The sequence below is a fragment of the Dipodomys spectabilis genome, unplaced genomic scaffold (genome assembly GCF_019054845.1).
Source record: "Dipodomys spectabilis isolate Male_0828 unplaced genomic scaffold, ASM1905484v1 ptg000115l, whole genome shotgun sequence".
Lineage (NCBI taxonomy): Eukaryota > Metazoa > Chordata > Mammalia > Rodentia > Heteromyidae > Dipodomys > Dipodomys spectabilis.
Genome location: NW_024870792.1, coordinates 6160597 through 6185696, shown reverse-complemented (window position 1 = coordinate 6185696; position 25100 = coordinate 6160597). Strand labels below are relative to the sequence as shown.

The 25100-nt window shown below is 40.2% G+C and overlaps 1 protein-coding gene across 1 annotated transcript in view; it reads right to left on the bottom strand.

Moving 5' to 3' along the window:
- Positions 1-24785, bottom strand: part of Stat1 (signal transducer and activator of transcription 1) — a 41780-nt gene extending 16995 nt beyond the window's left edge. Inside the window, exons 1-14 of the mRNA XM_042688377.1 lie at positions 24659-24785; positions 24330-24467; positions 21462-21590; positions 19825-19969; positions 18421-18519; positions 15021-15110; positions 11685-11763; positions 10401-10492; positions 10078-10229; positions 8142-8300; positions 6758-6850; positions 4222-4281; positions 524-553; positions 344-437 (exon numbers count right to left, since the gene is read on the bottom strand). Of these exons, the coding sequence (XP_042544311.1) occupies positions 344-437; positions 524-553; positions 4222-4281; positions 6758-6850; positions 8142-8300; positions 10078-10229; positions 10401-10492; positions 11685-11763; positions 15021-15110; positions 18421-18519; positions 19825-19969; positions 21462-21589 (1221 nt within the window). The 5' untranslated portion in view covers position 21590; positions 24330-24467; positions 24659-24785. The remainder of the gene's footprint in view (positions 1-343; positions 438-523; positions 554-4221; positions 4282-6757; positions 6851-8141; positions 8301-10077; positions 10230-10400; positions 10493-11684; positions 11764-15020; positions 15111-18420; positions 18520-19824; positions 19970-21461; positions 21591-24329; positions 24468-24658) is intronic.
- Between the last annotated feature and the right edge of the window lie 315 nt (positions 24786-25100).

Sequence of the window (25100 nt, the reverse complement as noted above, 5' to 3'; positions counted from 1 at the left end):
GGAGGCTGGACCTTGAGGTCATAGAAGGAGTTTAGTGATTTGTCACAGACCACAGAGGTGGCAAGAACAGATTAAGTTTATACATACTATTTTTCCTGAGATTGCAACAGCCCCAAAAAGAGTGTTTCTAGAAGAAAGACTGGCAGAGAACAGTGAATAGTCCTGGGAAAAAGGAGGAACCAGGATGCCCCATGTTCTCATGCTGGAAAGTCCCCTCCTTCCTCCTCTGGAAAGTCCACAGGGGCCTTCCCTATCACTTATTGCCACAAGGTGCCGCTCCAGTGTCAAAAGTCCTAACAGACCAGAGACAGACATATCAAGATGGAAGACAGAGTCTCCCTACCAGGTGTCGAAATTCAGCTGCCAGACTTCCATTGGTGGACTCCTCCATGTTCATCACTTTCGTATGGGTGCCCAAAATGTTGAACTTACGAAAACTACAAGGCAGGACAGAAATATTTAGAATGTTTCATACTATCAAACAAAAAACATACCAAGGCATAGTGCAAAGTGTATCACATACCCTTTTACTGTATTCTTCTCATTCACATCTCTGCAAAAAAAAAAACATATTATCATTTATTTGTATTTAAATTTATAAGCTATATACCTGACTTACATACTGCAACCCCTTTGTATATCATCTTTACAATAAAAAAAATTCCAACGTTAAAAAATAAGTTTATAAGCTGTAATAGAAATATGAGTATATGTGTATATATGCACATATGTGTGCATATATTCATATATATGAAAGATAGAAAAACAAAGGTATACCTGTGGATGTAATGCTCTTTCATTTACTCACTCCTTCCTTCAGCTCATTCACACTATGCCAAGTACCACTGAATGATTCCATCTGGGCTTATATGTCTTACTTGTGTGACATGCTAACAGTACCAAGTCTACAGGATACTGTGAGGAATAAGTAGTCAATGGGTAGGAAGAGCCTCAGTAAATGCAAGTCTCAGTTTCTTCTGTTTACTAAATACTTCTTTCATGCAAGGCACTGTGCCAAGCATTGGAGGTAAGACAGCCCTGCTCTGTGCCACGGGATTTTCTAAAGTGTCCAATCTATGCTTCCATTTTCTGTTCTTATTAATGCTGTCATGAAATTTCTAGAATACTCAGTAATTTGAGGAAACATGTAAGTTTAAGCTTGTGTGTGTACCTGTTTTTTTTTTTCTTTTGTATGGAGAGGAAGGGTGGAGAGGGACTGGATCAAGCTGGAGGCCTCAAGATACTAAGCAAAGAAAGTGATCTACCACATGATTAGAGGAAGGTCTCTCACATTTTATCAACCTAGTTATTACTTGGCTGTTCTATGGTGTGGCTGGATATGATTCATCCTCCACAGGTTCATGCATCGAGGCTTGGTCCTCAGGATGGCAATGATGAGAGGCAGAGCCTAGTTAGAGGCCACTGGGGTGCTGCCCTCAGAAGACATGAATGCTTGCCTTGTAGGAGAATGAATGATTAACTGCAAGAGCAGCTTGTTAAAAAGTGAATTTAGTCTTTTCAGTTTTCTCTTTCTCTCACCATGTCACATGTCTCTCATACCTATTAAGGAATGCAGTGACACAACCTGATGCTGCCATCCCAGCTGGACATTCCTGATCTTCAGAACCATAAGTCTGACCAATCTCTTTTCTTTATAAAGTACCCAGTTTCAGACAGCCTCTTCAGTAAATGGTGCTGGAAAAATTGGCTAAATACCTGTAGAAAACTAAAGCTAGCTCCTTCTATATCATCCTGCACCAGAATCAACTCCAAATGGATCAAAGATCTCTAAGTAAAAGCAGACACCCTGAAAACATTACGGGAAGGAATAGGAGAAACTCAAGGTCTCCTTGGCACAGGCTGAAATGTTCTTAATAAAGACCCAGAAACACAGCAAATCAAAGAAAGGTTGGACAAATGGGATTGCATGAAACTTCAGAGCTTCTGCATGGCAAAAAACATAGCTAGCAAGATCAATAGAAAGCCCACAGATGGGAAGAAGATCTTCACTAGCCATACAATGGAGAAGGGCCTCTTATTTAAAATATACTTAGAACTCAAAAAGCTAAATCCCCCAACAACAAATCCTCAAAGAAACAACTGCCCATTAAATAACTGGGCTAAAGACTTAAAGAGAAACTTCTCTGAAGAGAAATAAGAATGGCGATAGACACATGAAGAAATGCTCAACTTCTCTAGCCATAAAAGAAATGCAAATCAAAACAACATTGAGATATCACCTCACCCCAGTTAGAATGGCTATAATCAAGAACGCTAATAACAACAGATGCTGGAGGGGATATGGCCAAAAGCGAACCCTACTGCATTGTTGGTGGAAGTATAAACTTGTTCAACCACTCTGGAAAGCAGTATGGCGGTTCCTCAAAAGACTACACATAGAGCTCCCCTATGACCCAGCAATCCCACTTTTGGGCATTTACACAAACGATCATAAACAAGGCCATACTAAAGCTACCAGCACAACTATGTTTATCGCAGCATTATTCACCATAGCTAAGAAATGGAACCAACTCAGATGCCCCTCAGCAGATGAATGGATCAAGAAAATGTGGCATATACACACACACACACACACACACACACACACACACACACACACACACACACACATATACACACACACACACACACAAACACACACAATGGAATTTTGTGCCTCCATCAGAAAGAATGGCACTGCCCCATTTGTTAGGAAATGAAAAGACTTGGAAAAATTATATTAAGTGAAGTAAGCCAGGCCCAAAGAAACATAGGTCCCATGGTTTCCCTTATTTGCAATTACTAGTATATGTCTAGGACAAGCAGAAAAGATCAAAAGCTATGTCATATGACCATATAAGATGATGCTAAGCAAAATGAGCCCCAAGATAGGGACTCAAGAGGTTTTATCTTTGTTTCTGTTGTTTTTAACATATTTAAAATGTACTATGTGATTTTTTTTGTTTCTTTTGTATGTTCTTCCACCATGGTATAACCCCTGTTTTCACTGTATTTGATTCCAATGCCCTGCATCTTGTATATACATTTTTGTAATTTGGGGAGGGGAAGGGAAATAACAAAATGCTGAAATAAAAATACAGGATGACCCATTGTAACAATGAGATGTGCAAGACACTATGTTGAACATGAACTTTACAACCTTAGAGGTTGTAAAGGGAGGAAGGAGTTGGGGAGGTGGGGAGGAAAGGAATGGTAGGGGAACAACAAAGGAGGGGGTAACAATGCTCGATAGAAAATGGATTCATTATCATACTCATGTAACTGTAACCCCTGTACAGTATCTTTACAATAAGAAATATGTTTAAAAAGTACCCAGTTTCACATATGTTGTTGTAGACTTAGATAATTATGTTCTGACCAAACAACATGTTCTGACCAAATAACACATAGATGTAGAGTCGAAATCATTAACTCATTCACAGGAGTTAGCTATCATTCTTCTCGCAAATAGAAGGTCAATGTTTCTGTAAAAATAATTGCTATGAGAGGGACCTATTTTTCCATCTGAATAAAGAAACAGAATTTAAAGCAAAAGGAACAGTGTGATACAAAACTGCCTTGTCAAAGAAAAGAAGAAAACAACAGGTGAACATACTGAAAATAGAAGAAGCACCAAAAATGAAAAGAGGAATTGAGCTTAAGCAGAATACAATAACCTGTCTTCAAGAAATAATCCCCTATTCCCTGAAGCTTTGTTGATATTAACTTAGATTCACCAACAGAATGAATGGGAGTGATGCTGTATAAGTTTTGTGTTTATTTTGTTTTGTTTTGCCAGTCCTGTTGTATCTGATTAAGAAACTCTCCTGTAGGGCTAGCCTACGAGAGGGAATGGTATACAAAATCCAATCACTTTGAGACAGTTGAATACAATCTTTTAAGCTTATTGTATTGTTCGTTGTACTTAAAAAAAACACAGCATGTTAATACAAGCTCCTAACATCCAGGAATGGAGCAACGGATTTAAATCTGCTGTGGTCATTAATGGCCTCATTGGATCTAATTAGGAGCTTACTCTCACTTGTCATAGTATCAGGGACAAGGACTCTGTCCCACATCCACAGGAAGGAGAACTTTCTCCTATGTAGGAAGTTGCTGATTAGATGGTGAATCTCCTCCTTTACATAGTGGAAGAGTCTATACTGGGTTAACAAAACCAACATTTCAAGTAATATTTAGATAAAAGTAAAGATATCTTACTTATCAAATAAGACTTTGACTTTCAAATTATAATTCAGCTCTTGTAATTTCACCAACAGCCTGGAAAGAAAAATTAAAGCCATTAGTTCAAAAAATTATGAACTACAACTTATTTATGCCAGTTCCTCACTTATGAAGTTATATAAACCCACACTCCTATTTTTGATCATTACAAACAATGAAACTGACATGAATATTTGTCTAGTTGGCTTTTTTTTCAGTCGTGGGGCTTTTACTCAGGACCTGAGCATTGTCCCTGAGTTCTTCTGCTCAAGGATAGCACTCTTCCACTTTGAGCCACAACCCTGAGTGGTTAATTGGAGATAAGAGTCTCACAGGAACTTTTCTCTTAGGCTGGCTTTGAACTGCGATCCTTAGATTTCCCCTCCTGAGTAGCTAAGATGAAAGGCATGAGCCACCAAGTGTCCAGTGGCTTTTTTTCTCTTTAAGTGTATTTGTTTAATCAATTCTGAGTTATGCAATGGATGGGACAAAATTGTAACATTAAATTCTGATGGCACATAGCACTGATGTTATATTCCTTCCAAATGTCAGTAAAGGTAGCTGCTTCTGAATATAACCTCACTAATACAGGTTTTTATCAAAATTTCTACTCTGGGCTAATTTTATGTAGCTAAAAAGTAATGAACAGGGCTGGGAAGGTGGCTCAGTGGTAGAGCGCTTGCCTTGCATGCATGAGGCCCTGGGTTCAATTCCTCAGCACCACATAAGCAAAAAGAAAAAAGCCAGAAGTGGCGCTGTGGCTCAAGTGGTAGGGCGCTAGCCTTGAGCTGAAGAGCTGAGGGACAGCGCCCAGGCCCAGAGTTCAGGCCCCACGACCGGACCCAAAAAAAAAAAAAAAATGTAATGAACATCAGTCTTTATGAAACATGTATCTAATTTTCTGTCCTACTGAGAAAGAAACGATCACCAAAATATAAAAAATAAAAATAAGCCAGGTGCCAGTGGCTCACACCTGTATGCAAGCTACACAGGAAGCTGAGATCTGAGGATCACAGTTCAAAGCTAGCCCAGGCAGGAAAGTCCATGAGACTCTTATCTCCAATAAAAACCACCAGAAAACCAGAAATGGTGCTGTGGCTCAAGTGGTATAGCATTAGCCTTAAGGACAGCGCCCAGGCCCAGAGTTCAAGCCCATGACCGACCAAAAAAATAAAATTAAATAAATAAAAATAAAAATAATTACCAAAAAGTAAAATATAAAATATTTCACCCCTAAACAGAACAATGAAGATCACACTATATCATATGGGGTAGGATGGAATGATTAAAGACTCTTGTCTTTACTGTGCCAAGATTCCATAAGCCTTTTCTCTATTGGCTTCAGGTAATCCTCAGGACTCTGTTGAGCTTCATCTAGTCAAACAGGTGATGGAATTAGATTTCTCCTGTTCCTGACAGCTCTGTGTTCTGGCTTCCAAAGGTGCATGAGGCAATATAGTAACACTGTCTGCCAAAGAAGCAGTACCCATGGGCCTGAATCAGTAGCATCCCATAAAAAAGACCAGAATAACCCTGAAGACAATCCCAGATCTTTAGGTTGTAGCTGCTCATTTCCAGAACTGTGATTAAATGAATGCAGCTATTCACTAGAATAAATTCAGGCCATATGTTCTCACCTGGAAACAATGCTATAATTAAATCAAGGAGAAAAGCAGACTAGAAAACAACATATATGTATGTTATTAGTTTTTTAAAATGATATATTATATGACATATATTTTGTGTATGCTATGTATTAAACAGATACACAGGCATACCTTGGGATCACACATTTGTGTAGACTTGGGTAGACTTATGTGAGGTTAGAGGTCAGGCCATTTACTGTGGTGGTACATAGACACATCAGGGAACACTTGGGAAACCACTTAGGAAAGTTAGGAACAGACTCACCAGAAACTGTACATGTCATAAGCCATATTCATGCATGCTAGTTCTGCTTTAGGGGTTCAAAAGGCTACAGTTACAAGCCTAGGCTCCAGAGCTGTGACACTGTTGGAAACTGTCATATATATTTCTGCAATTCTGAATTCCTTTTTTTTTTTTTACTGTAAACATACATGACATTTACAACTGGGGGAAAACCAGTACATATGTCTAGATGTGTGTATATGCATATATACTGAACTTGTATTTTAACGATAAAAGTTAGGGTCTTGAATATCCTAAGTAAAAATTCATGTTAAAATGCTCACTGAGAAATTACTTTCTCTACAGTACCCTACTTAACAATTTTGCAAAAGCAAACTGAAGGTACAAACTACAGGGCAAGCAATGCATGAAATTCTATATTTTTTTGGGTCCGGTCGTGGAGCCTGAACTCTGGGCCTGGACACTCTCCCTCAGCTCTTCAGCTCAAGGCTAGGGCTCTACTACTTGAGGCATAGCACCACTTCCGGCTTTTTTTCTTTTTGCTTATGTGGTGCTGAGGAATTGAACCCAGGGCCTCATGCATGCAAGGCAAGTGCTCTACCACAGAGCCACCTTCTCAGCTCCGAACTTTTATTTTTATTACCTCAGTTTCACAGTGAACTGTACCCCAGTCTTCAAGACCAACGGCCTCTGAGGGTGAGTTGGCATGCAGGGCTGTCTTTCCACCACAAAAGAGCTGTAAACATACAGCAAAGGCAGACAAATTAGCATTTATATGTAAATGAAGGCAATAAAAAGATAAGTGATTTGCCCTAGGGCAGAAACAGAGTTAGAGTGCAAAACCTGAAAAGGATTTAAAAGAGCCTCACAAGAGTGCTGTTTACTAATTAGTAAATAACAAAATTCAATTTATATTCAATGAAAACCATGTAATTATAATGACTTGTGATACCAGCCAACAATGAAAACTCTGAATTTGATGATGATTTTTTACAAATCTGAAATAAGACTCAAACTAGCAGTGAAAAAATCCAATTAAATGTCCTTACCGTTTTTTCTAAGATCTAACATTTAAGCATTCATGTTTGGATATTAACCTCAGGGAACCAAAGACACTTTCAGTATAACAAGTTAGAATAAAAAACAAACTTTGCAAAATGAATTCTGTTCTTACAACAAAAATAAAAAGATCTGCTTCCTGTTTACAAAGCATTGTGCTAGAGGCTTCTTGGGCAAAGGGTAACAAAGGTAGTTCTCTAGGTTCCAGAACCTTCCATTTTCAACAAAAATAATAGACACATAAACAATTATATAACAAAAGGCAGAATGAAAGAGGACTAAAATTTAACTGTGGAAGTAGGGAAGGATCTATTTGGAAGCTTTGGGAAGACTGACATATAAAATGCTCTGGCTGTTACAATATGGACAGAAAAGGAAAAAAGAAGACTGTGAGGCAAAGTATTACCATGAGGAGAGAGAGTTGTCTAGCACAGGCCTAGGAAACAGCAAGAGTTTGCCCAAAACATGTGAGTTATGCACAGAAAGGATGCCAGCTCCCAGCTGTGGAAGTGGAGTTGTAACTATCCAGCTGAGGGGCTCTACTTGAATAGCAAGTGAAGACTCAGCCTGGAACACTGCCCTTGATCTCAGGATCTAGGGTAAAAGGGCTGAGAAGGAGGACTGGTTGGTAGGCTATTATGTAAGAGTTCAAAAAAGAGGCTTTGACACCTGAAAAATGATGAGGTTACAGTGTGGGAAGGAGAGCATAAATATCCTGAGGTTAGACATGCTAGGTCTCAGCAGACTAGTTTAGGGGCAGAAGTAAAGACTTTTAGTCACTACACTTTGCAACCAGGTAGCCAAAAGAATGAAGACCCATGGGCATAAACAAGGCATTTCACTAAGAGTCAACTGTCATTAAAATTATTATATAGCCTATTAACCCCTTTAAAATGATCTGAATCGCCATAATACGTTCCTCCAGACATGTTAACTGTAGAAATGTGAATAAATCTCCCTGGGGTTACCTCTGAATCAGTTGCTGGAACAGAGCGAAAGTGCGGTCCCACAGCACCGTTTTGTTCTTTGTGATGGGATCCTGGTCATAGGTATACTTCTGTTCTAACTCCTCCAGCTTTTTAAGCTGCTGACGGACCTGCTGCAGACTCTCTGCAACGGTGGTGAACCTAGGAAAGTACAAGAGAAAGTGTCTTCAGTGCAACAGTTCCAAAGCAATCTGTGTATGGGCAACACAGGATGTGACATTCCACTCTCCAGGAAGAAATAGTGTGTTGTGGGGATTGAGTTTTGCAATAGAATTAAGGGGCTTGGTTACTTGGAGAGGACAAAAGCCTCTGAACATTCCTAAGATCTGTATGAGGAGTTGGGCAGGGTGGGGTTTCTAGGTTGATCTGTTGAGTTCAACCTGGGATTGAAAAAGGGGAGCAGCCCAGTTCTGGTGCCTCACACCTGTAATCCTTGCTACTCAGGAGGCTGAGATTTGGGAATTGCATTTTGACTTCAGACAGGGTAGAAAAGTCTGTGACACTCATCTCCAATTAAAGTCATAAGTGGAGCTCAAATAGTAGAGGACCAGCTTAAGCAAAAAAGCTAAGGACAGTGCCCAAGCCCTGAGTTCAAGCCCCAGTACTGACACCAAAAAAAGAGAAAAAGGAAAAGGAAAGAGAGGGGAGAAATGAAGGAAGGAAGGAAATAGGAAGGGAGAGAGGAGGAAGAATGAGTGACAGAGAGAGAGAGAGAGAGAGAGAGAGAGAGAGAGAGAGAGAGGTAGAACCAAGAGCAGGACAGAAACGGGATACAGCAAGGTGGATCTCTTCAGTTGTCGCAAGAAGGTAGTGAGAAGCCATTGTGGGTTTTATGCCAAGACAGTAACATGAGCACATCCTGCCTCAGTAAGACCATCAGAGACCCTGTGAAGAGGGGAGTATGGAAACAGCCATACTCAGATATTATCCCTGTGGGAAGTGCAGGGAGGGAAGGCAAGACTAAAGCAGGTGAAGAGGCCACTATCCCCTCACATCTACTCCAGTAACCCATCCCTTCTATTCCCTTCCATTCCTCTGCTCCATGCAAAGTGAGACTCTCCTGGGCCCTGAACTACACTAACATAAATAACATAGACCAATCAATAGGTCTATTGTCAATTCTGTCAATCAACTGTCTTTCTTGCCACCAGAGGGACTTTTCTACACCCCAAATTGGAGAAATTCATGTGCTGCTTCTGCTCTCCAGTATCTGCTGGGTAAAGCCCACCATTCCTGGGATGATCCTGAGAAACTCCCCTATCACAATGCAGCATCTTTTGCCAGTCCCCTGTCCAGTCTGTTTCCCTGGTACTCCAGCTATCCAGTGTACTGTCATTCTGCAGGTCTTACCTCTGTGCCTCTGCCCATCTCCTTCCCTCTACTGAAAGAGAACCCCTCTCCTCATTTCCACGAAGGACCCATTCACTCTCAGTCCATGAAGACCTACTGATAAGCAAGACCTAAGAGCCTTACTCCTTGTGCGCCCAAGTCCCAGAACACTACCTGGTATAAACTGTAGCATTTCACAGATATTTGCTGGATGGCAGACTGAATAGATGACCCAGGAAAAACTATGTTTCATGCTAATCTTAGAAAATGCCTCAAGATATTCTGTTTTAAATAAAACACCAGAACTCACATTGATCACATTGTTATGTATCAACCAGGTCACTGGCGTTTTGGTGGAATCAAATGACACATCCCATGGTCCAAGCCTCTCCCCACCAAGCAGATGTGGCTGATGTGGCAACAGTCATGAATAACACTATGTTTTCCAAGTGTTCCAGGGTAAGAAGAAGTTGTATTACATCAAACTTTAAATCCAAGTTTTGACAGGGCCTATTCCAATACACAGTTAAAGCTTCTCTCTACTATTTTCTGTGGTCAGCTTTCAATGTTCCACTCCAGAAAACCTTACCAGTTCTGCAGCTGGTCCAGGCAAGCATTGGGAGGTCCCCCAATACAGGCACTCTGCTGTCTCCGCTTCCACTCCACTAGCTCATTATTAATCAGGCTATTCTGGGTAAGTTCAGCAGCATTCAACAGCTCTATTATTTTGTGCACTATTTCCTAAAAGGAAAGGAAGAAACAACGTGAAATGAAATCATATTTATCACGGGATTTAAAGCAATGAAACTATACTCTCAGTCTTAATTGGGGTTCGAAGCCAAGGTGGTATGAAAATATATATCCTCCATTATTTAAAATCTATGACATGCCACTTAGGAAAGTGATTACTACCTTTCTCTTACTGTCAAGCATTAGAAACATCTGCTTCAGAACCAGCTGTTCTTGTTTCTGGTCGTTCTTTGCCACACTGTTGGTTTCAATTTCTGAAAAGCGAGAGACATAAATATAAATGTATAAGAAAAGAAATCCAACTAAAGCCACACCTAAACTTAGAAAAAATATGAATCAAATTAAAAGTTTGACCACCAACCTTCATTAAAAATAACAGAAAAAAATGCCCTAATTATAAGATTTGGACACAAAGTACTAGTTTTCAGGGACCTCTAGGTACTACTTAAATAAATATAAATGACACAGAACTTCAGATGAATATATATGGAGTTTATGGTTTGAAAATGAAGTAGGAACAATGGAAGGGGTAGCTTAAGTTCCTTTCTCACATACGTTTTACCCAAATGATACTGATACCACTTTCTGTTAATCACATGACTATTAGGATAAAAACCATGTCACACATGTTCTATACAATGCACATTACTTTTAGTTGCTAATGTCATTAAAAATAAGTGGCAAGCTGGGTGCAGATGGCTCATGCCTGTAATCCTAGCTACTCAGAAGGCTGAGATCTGAGAATCACAGTTCAAAGCCAGCCCAAGCAGGAAGGTCTGCGAGACTCTTGGCTCTAATAAACTATCAAAAAAGCTGGAAGTGGAGCTGTGGCTCAAGTGGTAAAGTGCTGGCCTTAAGCAAGCCCTGAGTTCAAGCTCCAGGACTGGCATAAAAAAGTATGTGTACATATAAGTAAGTAGCAACAATAAAACAGTGAAGCTGCTTTTAAAATATGAGAAAACAATGAGTTTTTCCATGGTACATGCACATGGTGCTAGAATGTTCGAAGGAACTTTAGATATTAAGGACAAGGAAACTACAATTATTCTTCAGTCTGTATCAGTCAGAGAGCTAAGTACAATAAAAAGTGAATAACACATAGGTAATAGTTAGCAACTATCAATGACTTTGCCTCTCTCCCTTGAGGACATGTGGTAGTATCTTGAGACTTGCTTAGTTGTCATCATTGATGGTTAGAGGCTAATGCTATGAGCACTGGCAGGAAGAAGTCAGGGATGCTGTTAAACATTCTCCAAGAGGGAGAACATCCTATAACAGAATCATCTGGCTCAAAACATCAGTGGTACTGAGAAGATAGGTGACTGATGACTGGTGATTCAGTTATAAAATATTTGGCAAAAAGAAGGAATGACTGCCTTTGTTACCTAGTATAGTTAGAAAAAAGCACAGCCAATGGATGCACTTTTAATTGCCAACACTATTTACCTCGGTTCTGTGCGGTTTTGCATTTAAAGTCGTATTCATCTTGTAAATCTTCTAGGGTCTTGATTTCATGCTCTATATTCTACAAATGAAGAGATAAACATGTTTCCCATTCATCATCAATGTTCAAAGACTTTAGGAAATGTAGTCTTACTTCTATGGAATGTAGGGAAACACGGCAACAATTCTAGCTCTTTCACAAATGGATCATCTTGCAGAACACTGGTGGCTCACTCCTGTAATACTAGCTTCTGAAGAGGCTGAGATCTGAGGATCGAGGTTCCAAGTCAGCTCAGGCAGAAATGTCCATGAGATTCTTATCTCTAATTAACTACCATAAAGCTGGAAGTAGAGCTGTGAGTCAAGTGATAGAGCACTAGCTTTGAGCACAAAAGCTTAGCTACAGTGCCCAGGCCCAGGGTTCAAGCCCCAGGACCGCCCTCCAAAAAAAGGATCAAACTTGCAAAACTCTAATCACATCCATAAAATATGTTTCATTAATAAGAAAGCAATAACAGGGGCTGGGAAGGTGGCTCAGTGGTAGAGCGCATGCCTTGCATGCCAGAGGCCCTGGGTTCAATTTCTCAGCACCACATAAGCAAAAAGAAAAAAGCCGGAAGTGGCGCTGTGGCTCAAATGGTAGAGTGCTAGCCTTGAGCTGAAGAGCTGAGGGACAGCGCCCAGGCCCAGAGTTCAGGCCTTATAACCGGACCCCCCTCCCCCCCCCCAAAAAAAAAAAAAAAACATAACAAAAAAAAAACAAAGAAAGCAATAACATTTTTCAAAAAAAAACCACATAGATAAAATTCTCAAAACTTCTCACCACTTATTTCAGGACCTAAATTTTCATTCTTTCTCAGTTTTTAAAAAAATGTAGTTCAGCTATGGGGGGAGAATATACAAGGAAACAAAAAAGGCACATAGTACATTATGAGTACACTAAAAAGAACAGCAAGTAAGATAAATCTCTTGTCTTCCTATCTTGGGGTTCATTTCGCTTAGCATCAGCTTATATGGTCATATGTGCATAGGTTTTTGTATGCTCTTCCCCCATGGTAAAACCCTGTTATCGTTGTATTTGATTCTGGTGTCCTGCATCTTGCATATACATTTTTCTAATTTGGGGAAGGGAAGGGAAATAAAATGCCTCAATAAGAATACAGAGAAGGAGATGTACAAGACACTATGTTGAAAACGAATTTTACAACTTTGGGAGGAGGGAGAGAAGAGTTGGGAGGTGGGGAGGAAAGGGATGGTAGGGCAAAAACAAAGGAGGGGGTAACAATGCTCGATAGGAAATGGGCTCATTACTGTGTTCATGTAACTGTAACCCCTCTGTACAGTATCTTTATAATAAAAAATATATATTAAAAAAATGTAGTTCAGGATGGCCTAGCTTCCTGAGTGCTAGAACTGCCAAGCATGTACCATAATGCCCAGCTCTTCCCCATCATTTTTGAGTCTCCTCAGAGAGGTAACTTAATTATGAAGTATACAGCAGAAAAAAAACAAAAACAAGCTCATGAGAACCACCCCAGCTTTTCTTTACAAGAAAGGGACTACACACATCCTACTGTCTCGTATATTTACTATTTTAATTAATTAGTTAGGTTACTTTTTTTTGGGGGGGGGTCCAGTCGTGGGGCCTAAACTCTGGGCCTGGACGCTTTCCCTCACCTCAAGGCTAGCGCTCTACCACTTGGGCCACAATGCCACTTCCGGCTTTTTTCTTTTTGCTTATGTGGTGCTGAGGAATCGAACCCAGGGCCTCATGCATGCAAGGCAAGCGCTCTACCACTGAGCCACCTTCCCAGCTCAAGTTACTTATTTTGAATGAGAGTCTGATTTACGATCACTCTTTTCAGATTTAATCATATTTCTACAGATTCTTCTCTGGATTCCCCTAGCTACTTTTACATCAAGATGACTTGGCTTCTACTTTTTTAATGGAATATTTTCTCTAGGAGATTGCAGAATAAAATTACTGCAAGAAACTGGAGTTAAAAAAGATGTTGTGTTGGGCTGGGAAGGTGGCTCAGTGGTAGAGCGCTTGCCTTGCATGCATGAGGCCCTGGGTTAAATTCCTCAGCACCACATAAGCAAAAAGAAAAAAGCCGGAAGTGGCACTGTGGTTCAAATGGTAGAGCGCTAGCCTTGAGCTGAAGAGCTGAGGGACAGCGCCCAGGCCCAGAATTCAGGCCCCATGACCGGACCCCCCCTCAAAAAAAAGATGTTGTGTTAAGTACATGAGTATAGGCCATGCTGCTGTTACCCAGACCCAATGTTATACATATATATTATAATATTGGGTTATATATAAGCCAATGTTACTCATTGGGCTATACCAACTTACGAGCAGGTCTTTTCCACAAATACAAATCTTGTGTGAAGCAGAACTCCTTAGCCAAGGCGTCCTAAAATACCTTTCACAGGGACAAGAGTAAACACATGCCAACAATTGTGCCAGGCTTCTCTAAAGCTATCTTGGAGGCTTATATTAAAATTGCTGTGCAGATCCTATTCCAATCACAAATGTATCAGAATTTTTTTGTCAATAAAATAACTTTTGTTCCTTTCTCAAGTCTTAGAACCAAACAGATACTTGAGAAAGGTGGGCCATGTTTATACTGTGGCTCTGGATAACCCCTCCAGGTACACCCTGATATAATCTGCGCCCTATTTCATGATTATTAAAAGGCTGGAATGTAAGGTCCACTCCTGGATGGTGAGCAGACTCCACCCTCCTCACAGCAAAGTCTCCACCCAGTACCTGCCTTACCTAGGCAACTGGCACACCTGGAAGAGGTCACATCTGAATTTGATGTGGCCACACCTTTCTCCGCCCATACTCTAGATAAGGCCTAGCCCAGGCCCAGACACTCTCTCTCTGCTCTTGTCTAGTTCTTCTCAAGATCTTTTCTCTCTCTTTCCTCTCTCTCTTACCCAGCTCTCTCTCTTTCCTAGGCCTTTCCCAGCTGCGTGGAATGCCAACCTTGCCTGGTCCCAGCAGGTCTACTGAATAAACCTACCCCTTACCTGGAAAAAAAAAAAAAAAAAAGGAAGGTATGGACATAAAGGATTACTTAGAACAAGCATCTAGTTTATTGCATAATGAGGGCAAAGTCAACGTTTACTGCATGATCATGCAGGGAAGAAAAAAAATAACTTCAATGTTCAAAAATTCTAAGAGAGGCCACAAAAAGTCTTGTTTTACTATTTGTTTAGTTCTGGTTTAGAGTTGTAGAAAATTTTTCTGCCTAAAGGACTGGGCTTATACTCAAGGTCACTGAAACCTTCTTTCCCAACAGACCATGAAAGACATATGTACTCACTACTCACCATAACTTGTTCCTTGACATTTCTGACTTTGTTGTCAAGCTCCTTCTGTTTGTCTAACATCACGGTGTTCTGAATATTCCCCGACTGCGCCTGTAATGAGAAGTGTTTGGTCAGCAGTGGCTATTTTTTCTGATACATTTACTCACTGGTTACACTCTAAAGTCCATACCTACTGGCCCACCTCCATATCAAATCTTCTGAAATGTGCCACATTCCTGTTAATAAGATATAGCTCAGTTCCCAAGACCCTGGGAAATGCTGGGAAACTGTTAGGTCTCTAGAAAGTCTATGCTCAGTTCATGCCTAAAAAAGCATTTCTTAAAGTTTCCTTTAATTCATACATGCCACAAGGGCATTATTTCTCACATTCTGTATGTAAGATTAGTTATATAATTGTTTATTTAAAACTGTGTAATTTTCAGTGTGGTCTCCAGACCAATATCATCACCGTGGGATCTGGCTGGAAATAGAGCATCTCAGGTCTTAATCTGATAACAAAATTAGAATACTATTTGAGCATTATCCCAGGTGACTCAGAGGTGCACTAAATCGGAATGCATGGCCACGAAGGGCTCCAGTGAAAATCTGCTACTACAAAGTCAATAATGGACATAAACACAGGCTCGCCTAGGAGTATTCAGTGCAATCACAAGACTCACAAGTTATGATGTCTTTGTTCATCACATCAAGTGGACAGTTCGCATATCACGCAGTATAAACTTAACTATGTGTTAAGTAAGTATTTGGTAATAGCCCACCCTATTTGTTAGAGTTATAACACAAGTCCCTATTTTCAAAGAGATCATATTCTAGATAGATGTTGTTTCTGTTTGGAGAAACAAGCAAAAGACAATAAGACCCGTGTTACTCATCGCACAGATTCTATATGAATTTTCTATGTATTTCAGCTTTTTAGTACCTAGATGTTACTTAATATTAGAAAGTCTTTTTCTTAAAAGGCAGAAAGGAATTCACCATTTCTCTCTAGGACTTGCATGCCTTCTTTTTTCATTTTCATTTATGAATTGTATATTTTGTACTTTAAAAATAATTTAGGGCTAGAGGTATGGCTCAACTCATAGAGTGCCTTTCCTAGTTTAAGCCTTGAATTTAAATCCCAGTACTGTTAATTTATTTTTGATAGATGCATACAAACATGAAAACTGTATATAACAGGTTACCATGTTGGGAGTGGGGCTGGGGCTGGGGCTGGTGGTTCAAACTTGTAATCTTAGCTGTTCAGGAGGCTGTGATCTGAAGAGCCAGCCTGAGCAATCAAGTCTGAAAGACTCTTTCTTAAATTAACCAGAAAAAATGCTGAACTAAGCTGGGCACTGGTGGCTCACGCCTGTAATCCTAGCTACTCAGGAAGCTGAGATCTGAGGATCTCGGTTCAAAGCCGGGGCAGGAAAGTCCCTGAGACTCTTATCTCCAATAAACCACTCAAAAAACTGGAAGTGGTGCTGTGGCTCAAGTGGTAGAGAACTCGCCTTGAGCTGAAGAGCTGAGGGACAATGCTCAGGCCCAGAGTTCAAGCCCCATGACCAACAAAAAAATGCTGACTGGAGGTGTGACTCACCTGGTAGAGAGCCAGCCATGAGTGAAAAACCCAAGCAAAAGCATGATGAGTTCAAGCCTTAGGGTGCATATGCACACAAGTGCACACACAAAAGGTTAAGGGAGAAAATAAAAAAGAAACATTTCTGAACTTCCCAGTCAAGACCAGACTAGAAGATTGTGAAAGGAAAGGATCTCATTATCTCTGACATTCCCAGACAATGAGACTGTCCCTTACACTCTTAGCATTCCCCCATGATGTTCGTCACTCAGTTATCTTTAAGTAAACCTCCCCCAATCACCTACATTGTCAATAGGGAGCTTAAAAGTGAGCAAGACTTCAAGACCCAAAGAAAAGTCAGGGATAAGGCTGATATGGCAGAATAAAGATCTGCCTACTCTACTTGCAATGCAAACTCTGGGCTAAGAAGCCAAGAGTGAGGTTGCATGCCTAGGTTGCAAAGGTGTTCACCCTGGTCTTCTGTCTAGCTCTTCTCTTGGCTGTCCTTTCAAGGCTTTTGAAATACAGAGCATGCATTGTCATGCTTCTATTACAACAAAAGTCTGACATAATCAAATTCCCTGTTGCAAACTTCCCAAGTACATGCTAGGCTGGGGACAAGTATGCTTGTCTCAGAAGAGAGATGGTGATAACTTTCTCCCTAACCTTAATATACAGCTTTGTTCTCCAAAGTGGGGACCAAACACACCAGCCAGCTTAAATTAAGAATGAATAAGCTTTACATGCTTAGCACAGCAAAGTCCTTTTGGTGTCACAGAGAGACAGAAACTAAATGTCCTAGGGAAGAAGAAATTCCCAAGGGTCAAAGAAAGTCATTCACCACTACTTTCTCCCTCCTCCTCCAGTTCACTTTGTTATCTGTTGGTAAAATATACACAGTACACATTCTACTGTGTCCCCTGCTTTCTCTTTCCATATTGGAATGGCCTTGGCCAGACCAATTCATACCACCGTTGTGTAACTGCCATCCTACTGGATTGTTCTCATCATCCCACTGCTGAAAAAAGAATCAGTATTATAGCATCTTAAAAAAAAAACTACAGCATTCTGATTGCTGGGAAGGCTTGCATGATGAACAACTATGGTCAAAGATCTCAGTACTAGAAAAACTAACTCAGTTATAATTAGGATTGTTGTGAATAATTAATTGTTCAAAACAAAGGCCTTGATTTTTCTATTGATTTATCTGTTCTCCCAAGACTTGTGATCTGCAAAAATCCTGTTCAGACTTCTTCCCAGCTTCATAAACATGGTTGTCATTCTTCATGTGACTCAACTCACAATCACAGAGACATTTTCCATATTTCACTCTCTTTCATGCCCACATCTGATCCTTTTATATAAACTCTATTGGCATCAGGCCAAAACATAACCTGAATCTGTATACTTCTTCCCTCCTCCACTGATCTGAGCACAGTTTCTATGGCTGCTCCCTTGAACTTCTGCAAGGACTCCCTAACTTTCTGCCTACTTCTGTTCTGCACTAGAACATCAGGAAAACTTCCTGACCCCGACCTAAAGAAACAGCTCCACCCCTCCAGTCATTCCAAACCCCACATATTATCTTCACTACCCCTAATACTACCTGGAAGTATCTTGTTTATCTTATGGTCTCTCTCCTCATTGTCCCTTAATTCCATTAGATAAGGATCTTTCTTAAGCCTAGTTCTATCAAGTCTTGAAATTCAACTTTCTCTACTTCTTCGGACAATAAAATCAAAGGGAGATTCATCATTGTCTTGATCTGGGCCTTGGAAATATTTGTGATATAAATGAATACATTTTTGCTGTGCTAGTATTCCATTAGAAACAAAATTGTACCTGATTAAATCTTCGAGCATTTTCCAAAATCTTCCTTTCCTCCTTCAGACATTTACAAATTATCATTGACATCAGAACTGGATCTTCTTGAAAATTGTCCTGGATATAGGTGGCCAAAATAAAAATGAAATTCAAAATATTTAAACTATTTTGAGTTATAAATATGAACTTCATATTCCATGAGTAACCTTAATTTCATCTATTAAATTAAGAATAAGCTATTTTTGTAGAAGTTAAAGTAGTTCTTCCATAACCCAGTACAAAAATTGCTTTAATTTACCATTTAAGTACAAGAACTTAAGAGTACTTTATTTAAAACAAAATATTTTCACACATGGTTAGTTTTTTTACTCAGTGCTGGAGAGTAAACCCAGAGCCTCAAATATCCTACACATGTATTCTACCACTGAGCTACATATTCAGCCCTTCAAAAACATTTTTAATGTTTTTCCTTATTCCTTAAAGCCAATTATGAAAATGATATAAGAACTACAATATTTTTCAGTTCATCTGTGTGTTGACTTCCACTTTGAATTCAACCAAAAATAATCTTTTTCGTGTGTGTCCACTGTCAAAGCTAGTTTGAAAAATATTATCAGTCATGTTCTTTGTAATAAACACAATTGGACAAAGCCTGAAGGACAGCAAATATATGTGTGTATGTATATATATATATATATAATATCAATCTGATTTCTCTACTCACTGGTATTACAAAATCACAGGGACGTTCAAAAAGAATAAGAGCAAGTTTCCAATTAGCTAAGGTAAAAGGTTTGGTATCATAAGAAAATAAGAAAATGATACCTTTTGCTTCCAATAAAACAAAAATTTCTACTAATACAGAAGATGGTAAAGTTAATATCCTAATTCTCTGCCATACATTCTCTGCATTTGGATCACCTTTTGTTTTCTCTTTCAGGGGAGGGCAGCTCTACCAGAAGCAAAGCAAAGTGGGATCCAGTCCAAGTTACTACTAAACTTCCGGACTTTCCAGACTTATCTTTCATCTGCATACTGGGCACTAGAATTTAACTTATCACTAAAATTCCTTGGAGTTTACTATGGTATAATGACTCAATGTTCTTAATATGTTGCTCCTTTTCTTTGGTTTAAATATTGAAAAATTTTAGCAAAACAAGGTTACTGAATCACCAATCTTTCTCCAAAGATTTCTTCAACTTGAAATTTTTTTGTGCGCTATAAAATAAACTGGCATTATATGTACACACACACACACACACACACACACACACACACACACACACACATCACATAGTGTTTTCCTATCTTTGTCACCTCTCTAAAGTTAGACTCAATTCTCAGTACTATTTGTTAAAAGAAGAAAACCATTTCAGTTAAGCATGGGAGCACTGCATGTAAAACACAAAACCCAGCTCCTACCTGAAGATTACGCTTGCTTTTCCTTATATTATGTTGCAACAAAAAGTTATTCTCCAAAGAAAAGCGACTGTATTGATCATCCAACTGTGATAGGAGGTCGTGGAAACGGATGGTGGCAAACGAGACATCATTGGCAGCATGCTCCCTAAATTTAAATTTTAAAGTTTATTCTAGATGCTACTTAAACCTGACAAGAGAAACTCAGCATTCCTTATTGGGTTATTTAAAAAAATATTTTCAGTATTTCTTAGATTTGATTTTTTTTTTTTTGGTCGGTCATAGGGCTTGAACTCTGGGCCTAGGCACTGTCCCTGAGCTCTTCAAGTGCTCTACCACTTGAGCCACAGCCCCCTTCTGATTTTCTGATGTTTTATTGGAGATAAGAGTTTTACAGACTTTCCTGCCCGGGCTGGCTTTGAACCGCAATTCTCAGATCTCAGCCTCCTGAGTAGCTAGCAATACAGGCTTGAGACACTCGCGCCCGGCTGATTTTCTTCTTTTAAAATTGACACTTTTTTAAACCAGCAGTTACACAGCATTTCTATCACATAGACTGACCAATGACTAGACAACACTTAAGAAATTACAAAGAGTGATTCATGATGATTACTTAGTGAGAGAAAAAAGTCAGGGAGGCCCTTACTTTCTATGTCAAATGCTTTCAGACTGTTAACTTTTGCAATCAGTAAATAATATCTTAAAATACAACACATATGGGTGAGTTTTAAGTGATATTGCTTTAATCTATTACTTTCTTCATATTCTAATCAATGTTTTACCATAATTTAGCTTTGTTGCTTTTACATACAATATTCTATAACTAGGTTGTGTGTGTGTGTGTGTGTGTGTGTGTGTGTGTGTGTGTGCATGCACACGCACACGTGTGCTGGTACTTGGGCTTGAACATAGGGCCTATGCACTATCCTATAGCTTTTTCACTTAAGTCTGGTATTGTACCATTTGAGCCATACCTCCACTCAGCTTTTTGCTGATTAATTGGAGGTAAAAATTTCAGACTTTCCTGCCCCAGTTAGATTTGAACAAATTCTCAGATCTTAGCTTCCTGAGTAGCTAGGATTATCAGCACCTGGCACATAACTGGATGTTATGTTGGAAAATAAATAGAGCACATTATATAATTTATTTAAAGCATTTAGGAGTACACAATTAGATTTGACAAAATTAAAAAAACTGCTAATGACTAATACATTTGGTTTTGTAGACATATGTCCTTTTTTAAGTCAACAAGCTTTTTCTGCATCAGAAAAACCCAATAATCATTGGTGAGGTTCATTTCTATATACAGAAACCAAACATTTTTAAAGCACCTACAAATTTTTTTCTGTTGTTGTCAGTCATGGGGCTTGAACTCTGGACTTGGGCTCTGTCCCTGTGCTCTTCAGCTCAAGGCTAGCATTCTACCACTTGAGCCATAGCGCCACTTCCGGTTTTCTGAGTGGTTTATTGGAGATAAGAGTCTCACAGACTTTCGTGCCTGGGCTGGCTTTGAACAGGGATCCTCAGATCTCAGCCTCCTGAGTAGCTAGGATTACAGACGTGAGCCAGTGGTGCCTGACTCTACAAGTATTTTTAAAGCACAAATAAACTTCTTCCCTTGCCCAATGAATTTTGCTTACCAGTCTTGTTTTTCTAGCCACTGGGCCAGATACTGTCTGATTTCCATGGGAAAGCTATCATCATACAGCTGGTGAACCTGCTCCAAGAATTTGGAATCAAGCTGTTGAAGCTCACACCACTGAGACATCCTATGAGAAAAAGAACGTACACCATGAATGGATATCCACAACAGCACAGAAAACATCTAGTTACATATCTACTATATCTTGCTTAATACAAGAAATAATTTGTGTGTAAAATAAAATGTTCAAATGCTGTCTGTATATCCAAAGTCTACTTTTTTATTTGTCTCATTTTTGGTGCAAAGTATTTAAAACCAGGCCTTATACGAGCCAGGCACTCCACCACTGAGCTACATCCCTAGCCCCTAAAGTCCATTTGTGCATGCACGCGCGCGTGTGCGCGCACACACACACACACACACACACACACACACGTGGGCATGCATGTGTGTGCTAGTCTTGGGGTTTGAATTCAGGGGGGCCTGGGCACTGTCCCTGAGTTCAAGGCTAGCACCTTACCACTTTAGCCACAACTCACACTCCCAGCTTTTTTGTGAGTAATTAGAGCTAAAAGAGTCTCACTGAACGGCTAGGATTATCAGTGTGAGTCACTGGTACCTGGCCCCAAGATTGTTTTTTTAAAGTGGGTTCTGGGATCAACATTTTTTTTTTTAACCTCTTTAGAACTTTGCTCAAATGTCAACATGTTCAACATAGCCTGCCCCGATTTAAGTATCTGTACCACTCCTGCCTTGGAAAACACTATCTTCTCTGATGTATATTCTTCAAAGTACTTACTGCCCTCAAATGTACCACCTACTTTCTTTTTTTATTTTGATAACTTGTTTTTGTCTTACAACAGGAAATGCTTGGGAGGGGGGAGATTTTATATACCCCAGAACAAATGCATAGACATTTACCAAATAATTGAAAACATTATTAGATTTAAGACAAATGACAAAAATTATACAGCAAATGACACAAAAGCTGTAGGTTTTAGGAATCTAAAACCTTTTTAGATTTGTATTTTATATTTTATGATTTATATGGTAAAGATAATTATTTTTGTCAAACACATTTTAAAAGAGATACATTTTCTTCTTTGCCTGCTGCAAACAACCTAGCATGAAGAAATCTTTCATCTTGTAATGACTTTTTAAAGCTGAAGCAACATTGTTAATGCAATTGGAAAGGATAAAACAATACTTATCTCTATGTGTGTATTTTATAGAATGAACTTGAAGATAAAAAATTATGATAAAACCTTGACTCTTAAGGAAGTCCAATAGCCTTTTAGAAAAAAGACCACTGTGTTACTTGACCATCACATAATTTAAGATTTACATCAGTATACATGTGCATCAGCACATGGCTGGCAATGTTGTGTATCCTGACATAGCTTTGAGAAAGAAATCTGTATTTCCAAAAAGAGTACGGAAACATGTGGATGCATGCCTGTTATGAAATATACATGTACAAGCAGGAAGCCATGCCTACGGCATAAATGTCTTTCTGAAGCAGAGTGGCACAATCTCTAGGCTAAAGCTAGTTACCATCATAAATATCAGTAGAAATGGACTCAAACCCACCTATGTGCTCTGCATACATGCTGTTGCAATTTGATTTTTTTACTTCTAACTTATTTCTCTGAGCAGAAAGCTCCAAATAATGGCTTTCTTCTTCCCTGTTAGGGATGTGCATAAATAGCAAATATGTTGGGACTGTGAGGGCGGCCAGTGGGGTCTATAATGCCTCCTAGCAGCCATGTGAACTCAAGCTGTTACTCCCCTAGCAACAAGATGGTTACAAGCTAGTACCTACCCAGTACCTAGCACAAAGTAGGGTGAATCAATAAATCCACGTTAACAAATAAAAAATCAATCTCATCTTTTCACACAACCTGCTACAACCACTTGGATCAAACCTCAAGGATGACTTTTTCCTCTTCAGTCTCGACTGGCTCCTCTAACACTCTTTCTTCCTAGTCAAGCCTCTGCTATATCGATAGGAACACATTATACTCCTGTGCAAAAATGCTCAATTGTCCATTCTTAGGCTGATTTTTTCATCCCAACTCATCTCTATCCATCAACCCAAAGTGGTTGCCATATTTTGACTGAACCTAACATTTCTGTTTTTCTCCTGCTGCTACTCTCCTTTGCAAACAGATATACCAGATATGTCTGCCTCTGTAAATCCCACAAGCAATTAAAACTAGGTATAGATGTCCCCTTCTTCTATGAAGCTGATACCCAGTAATATTTAGTTTTAGCCTGTGGGCCACTGCATTCTCTATTAGAGCATCAGTTCCAATCCCCCTTTCAAAGCTCTATGGTGTCTCTGATTTACGTGTAATAGAGTTCCAGGGGCAGCATTTTTCTTTTAAACCTCCGCTGGATCTTGGACAATGAATATTGTCCTGTATATGGATCAACCCCTGTGCCTTACTGTGAACATACGGTTTGTTCAATTGACACTTGTATATTTCACACAGAATTGGCAAGTTAACCAAGCAATGGTGCCCAGTGGAGTGTATGGTATAACTACTTACTGTATTCCCTAAGAACATCTCCCTCCTAACTTTCATAAATGACATCCAAAGTACAACCAACCACACATCCAATATGCCTCACTCCTAAAGTCTTCGTTACTGGTTAGAATTTCTAAAGAGTAATTATAGCAACGTGAGTTTCTGCAGTTATTAAATACCACTTTAGTAATCTTAAATTCTTGGAGGACAGGGAGCTCCGCATCTTCAAGCATAGGTAAGCAATTAAGATTTCAAATGACTTTGCACATCCTCTTTATAATAATAATTTAAAAAAAAGATTTCAAATGAATTTGTTTCCATGAACATGCACTGACCTGGCACCTTGTGCCCACAGAGAGGCTGAGGATTCAGTGCAAGCGGCCGCTAAGCGCAGCAGGTTGGGTGCCAAGGCTGTGGGAACTGCACGCACAGGATGGCAGCGCTGGGGAAGGGCACCGGGCAGATGCAACTTTCTGCAGAGAAGAAAAAGTTACTACGCTGGAAGCGGGCACCGTGAGAGGAAGGGAGCAATTCCTCTTCGCAAGTCTCCGTCGCTGCCCCCGAAGGAGGTGGACGGCGGGCGGCCGTGTCAAGCCCACGGCTGCCCGGAGTCCAGCAGCCCAGCGCCCCCCACCCCGGGACTGACGCTCCCCAAACCACTCACTGCACGCGGAGGCCAGCGGGCAGGGCTGCGGGACGGCGGGGCAGCCTTCCCCTGGCTGCGGGTGGCCTTTGCTCCGTCAGGAGGCGCCAGACCCGAGTGGTCTTCGAGAGTAGCAGCAAGGCGCCTCCAGGAAAACGAAAGAATCCAGCTGGAGAAAAGGCGGCGCGGGACGGCCTCCTTCCGCCTCCGCCAATCACGGGGCGGCTGCCGCTCTCGGCCAATCGCGTGCGGCTGTTCTGTGGACGCGCCGCCTCTCCCCCCGCCGGGCTGCGGCGCCCGGCTTCCTCTTCCCAGGCCTGGACGCCCTCTTCCGGCTGTAATGGGGAGGACTGGTACTTCTGTTTCCACAGCCCAAAGGGCAACGGAAGGAGATTCCGCGGTGGCAGTGGCTCTAATTTGATTTCTGATTTAGCCTCATCACTAAGAACTCAAGCAGAAGGCA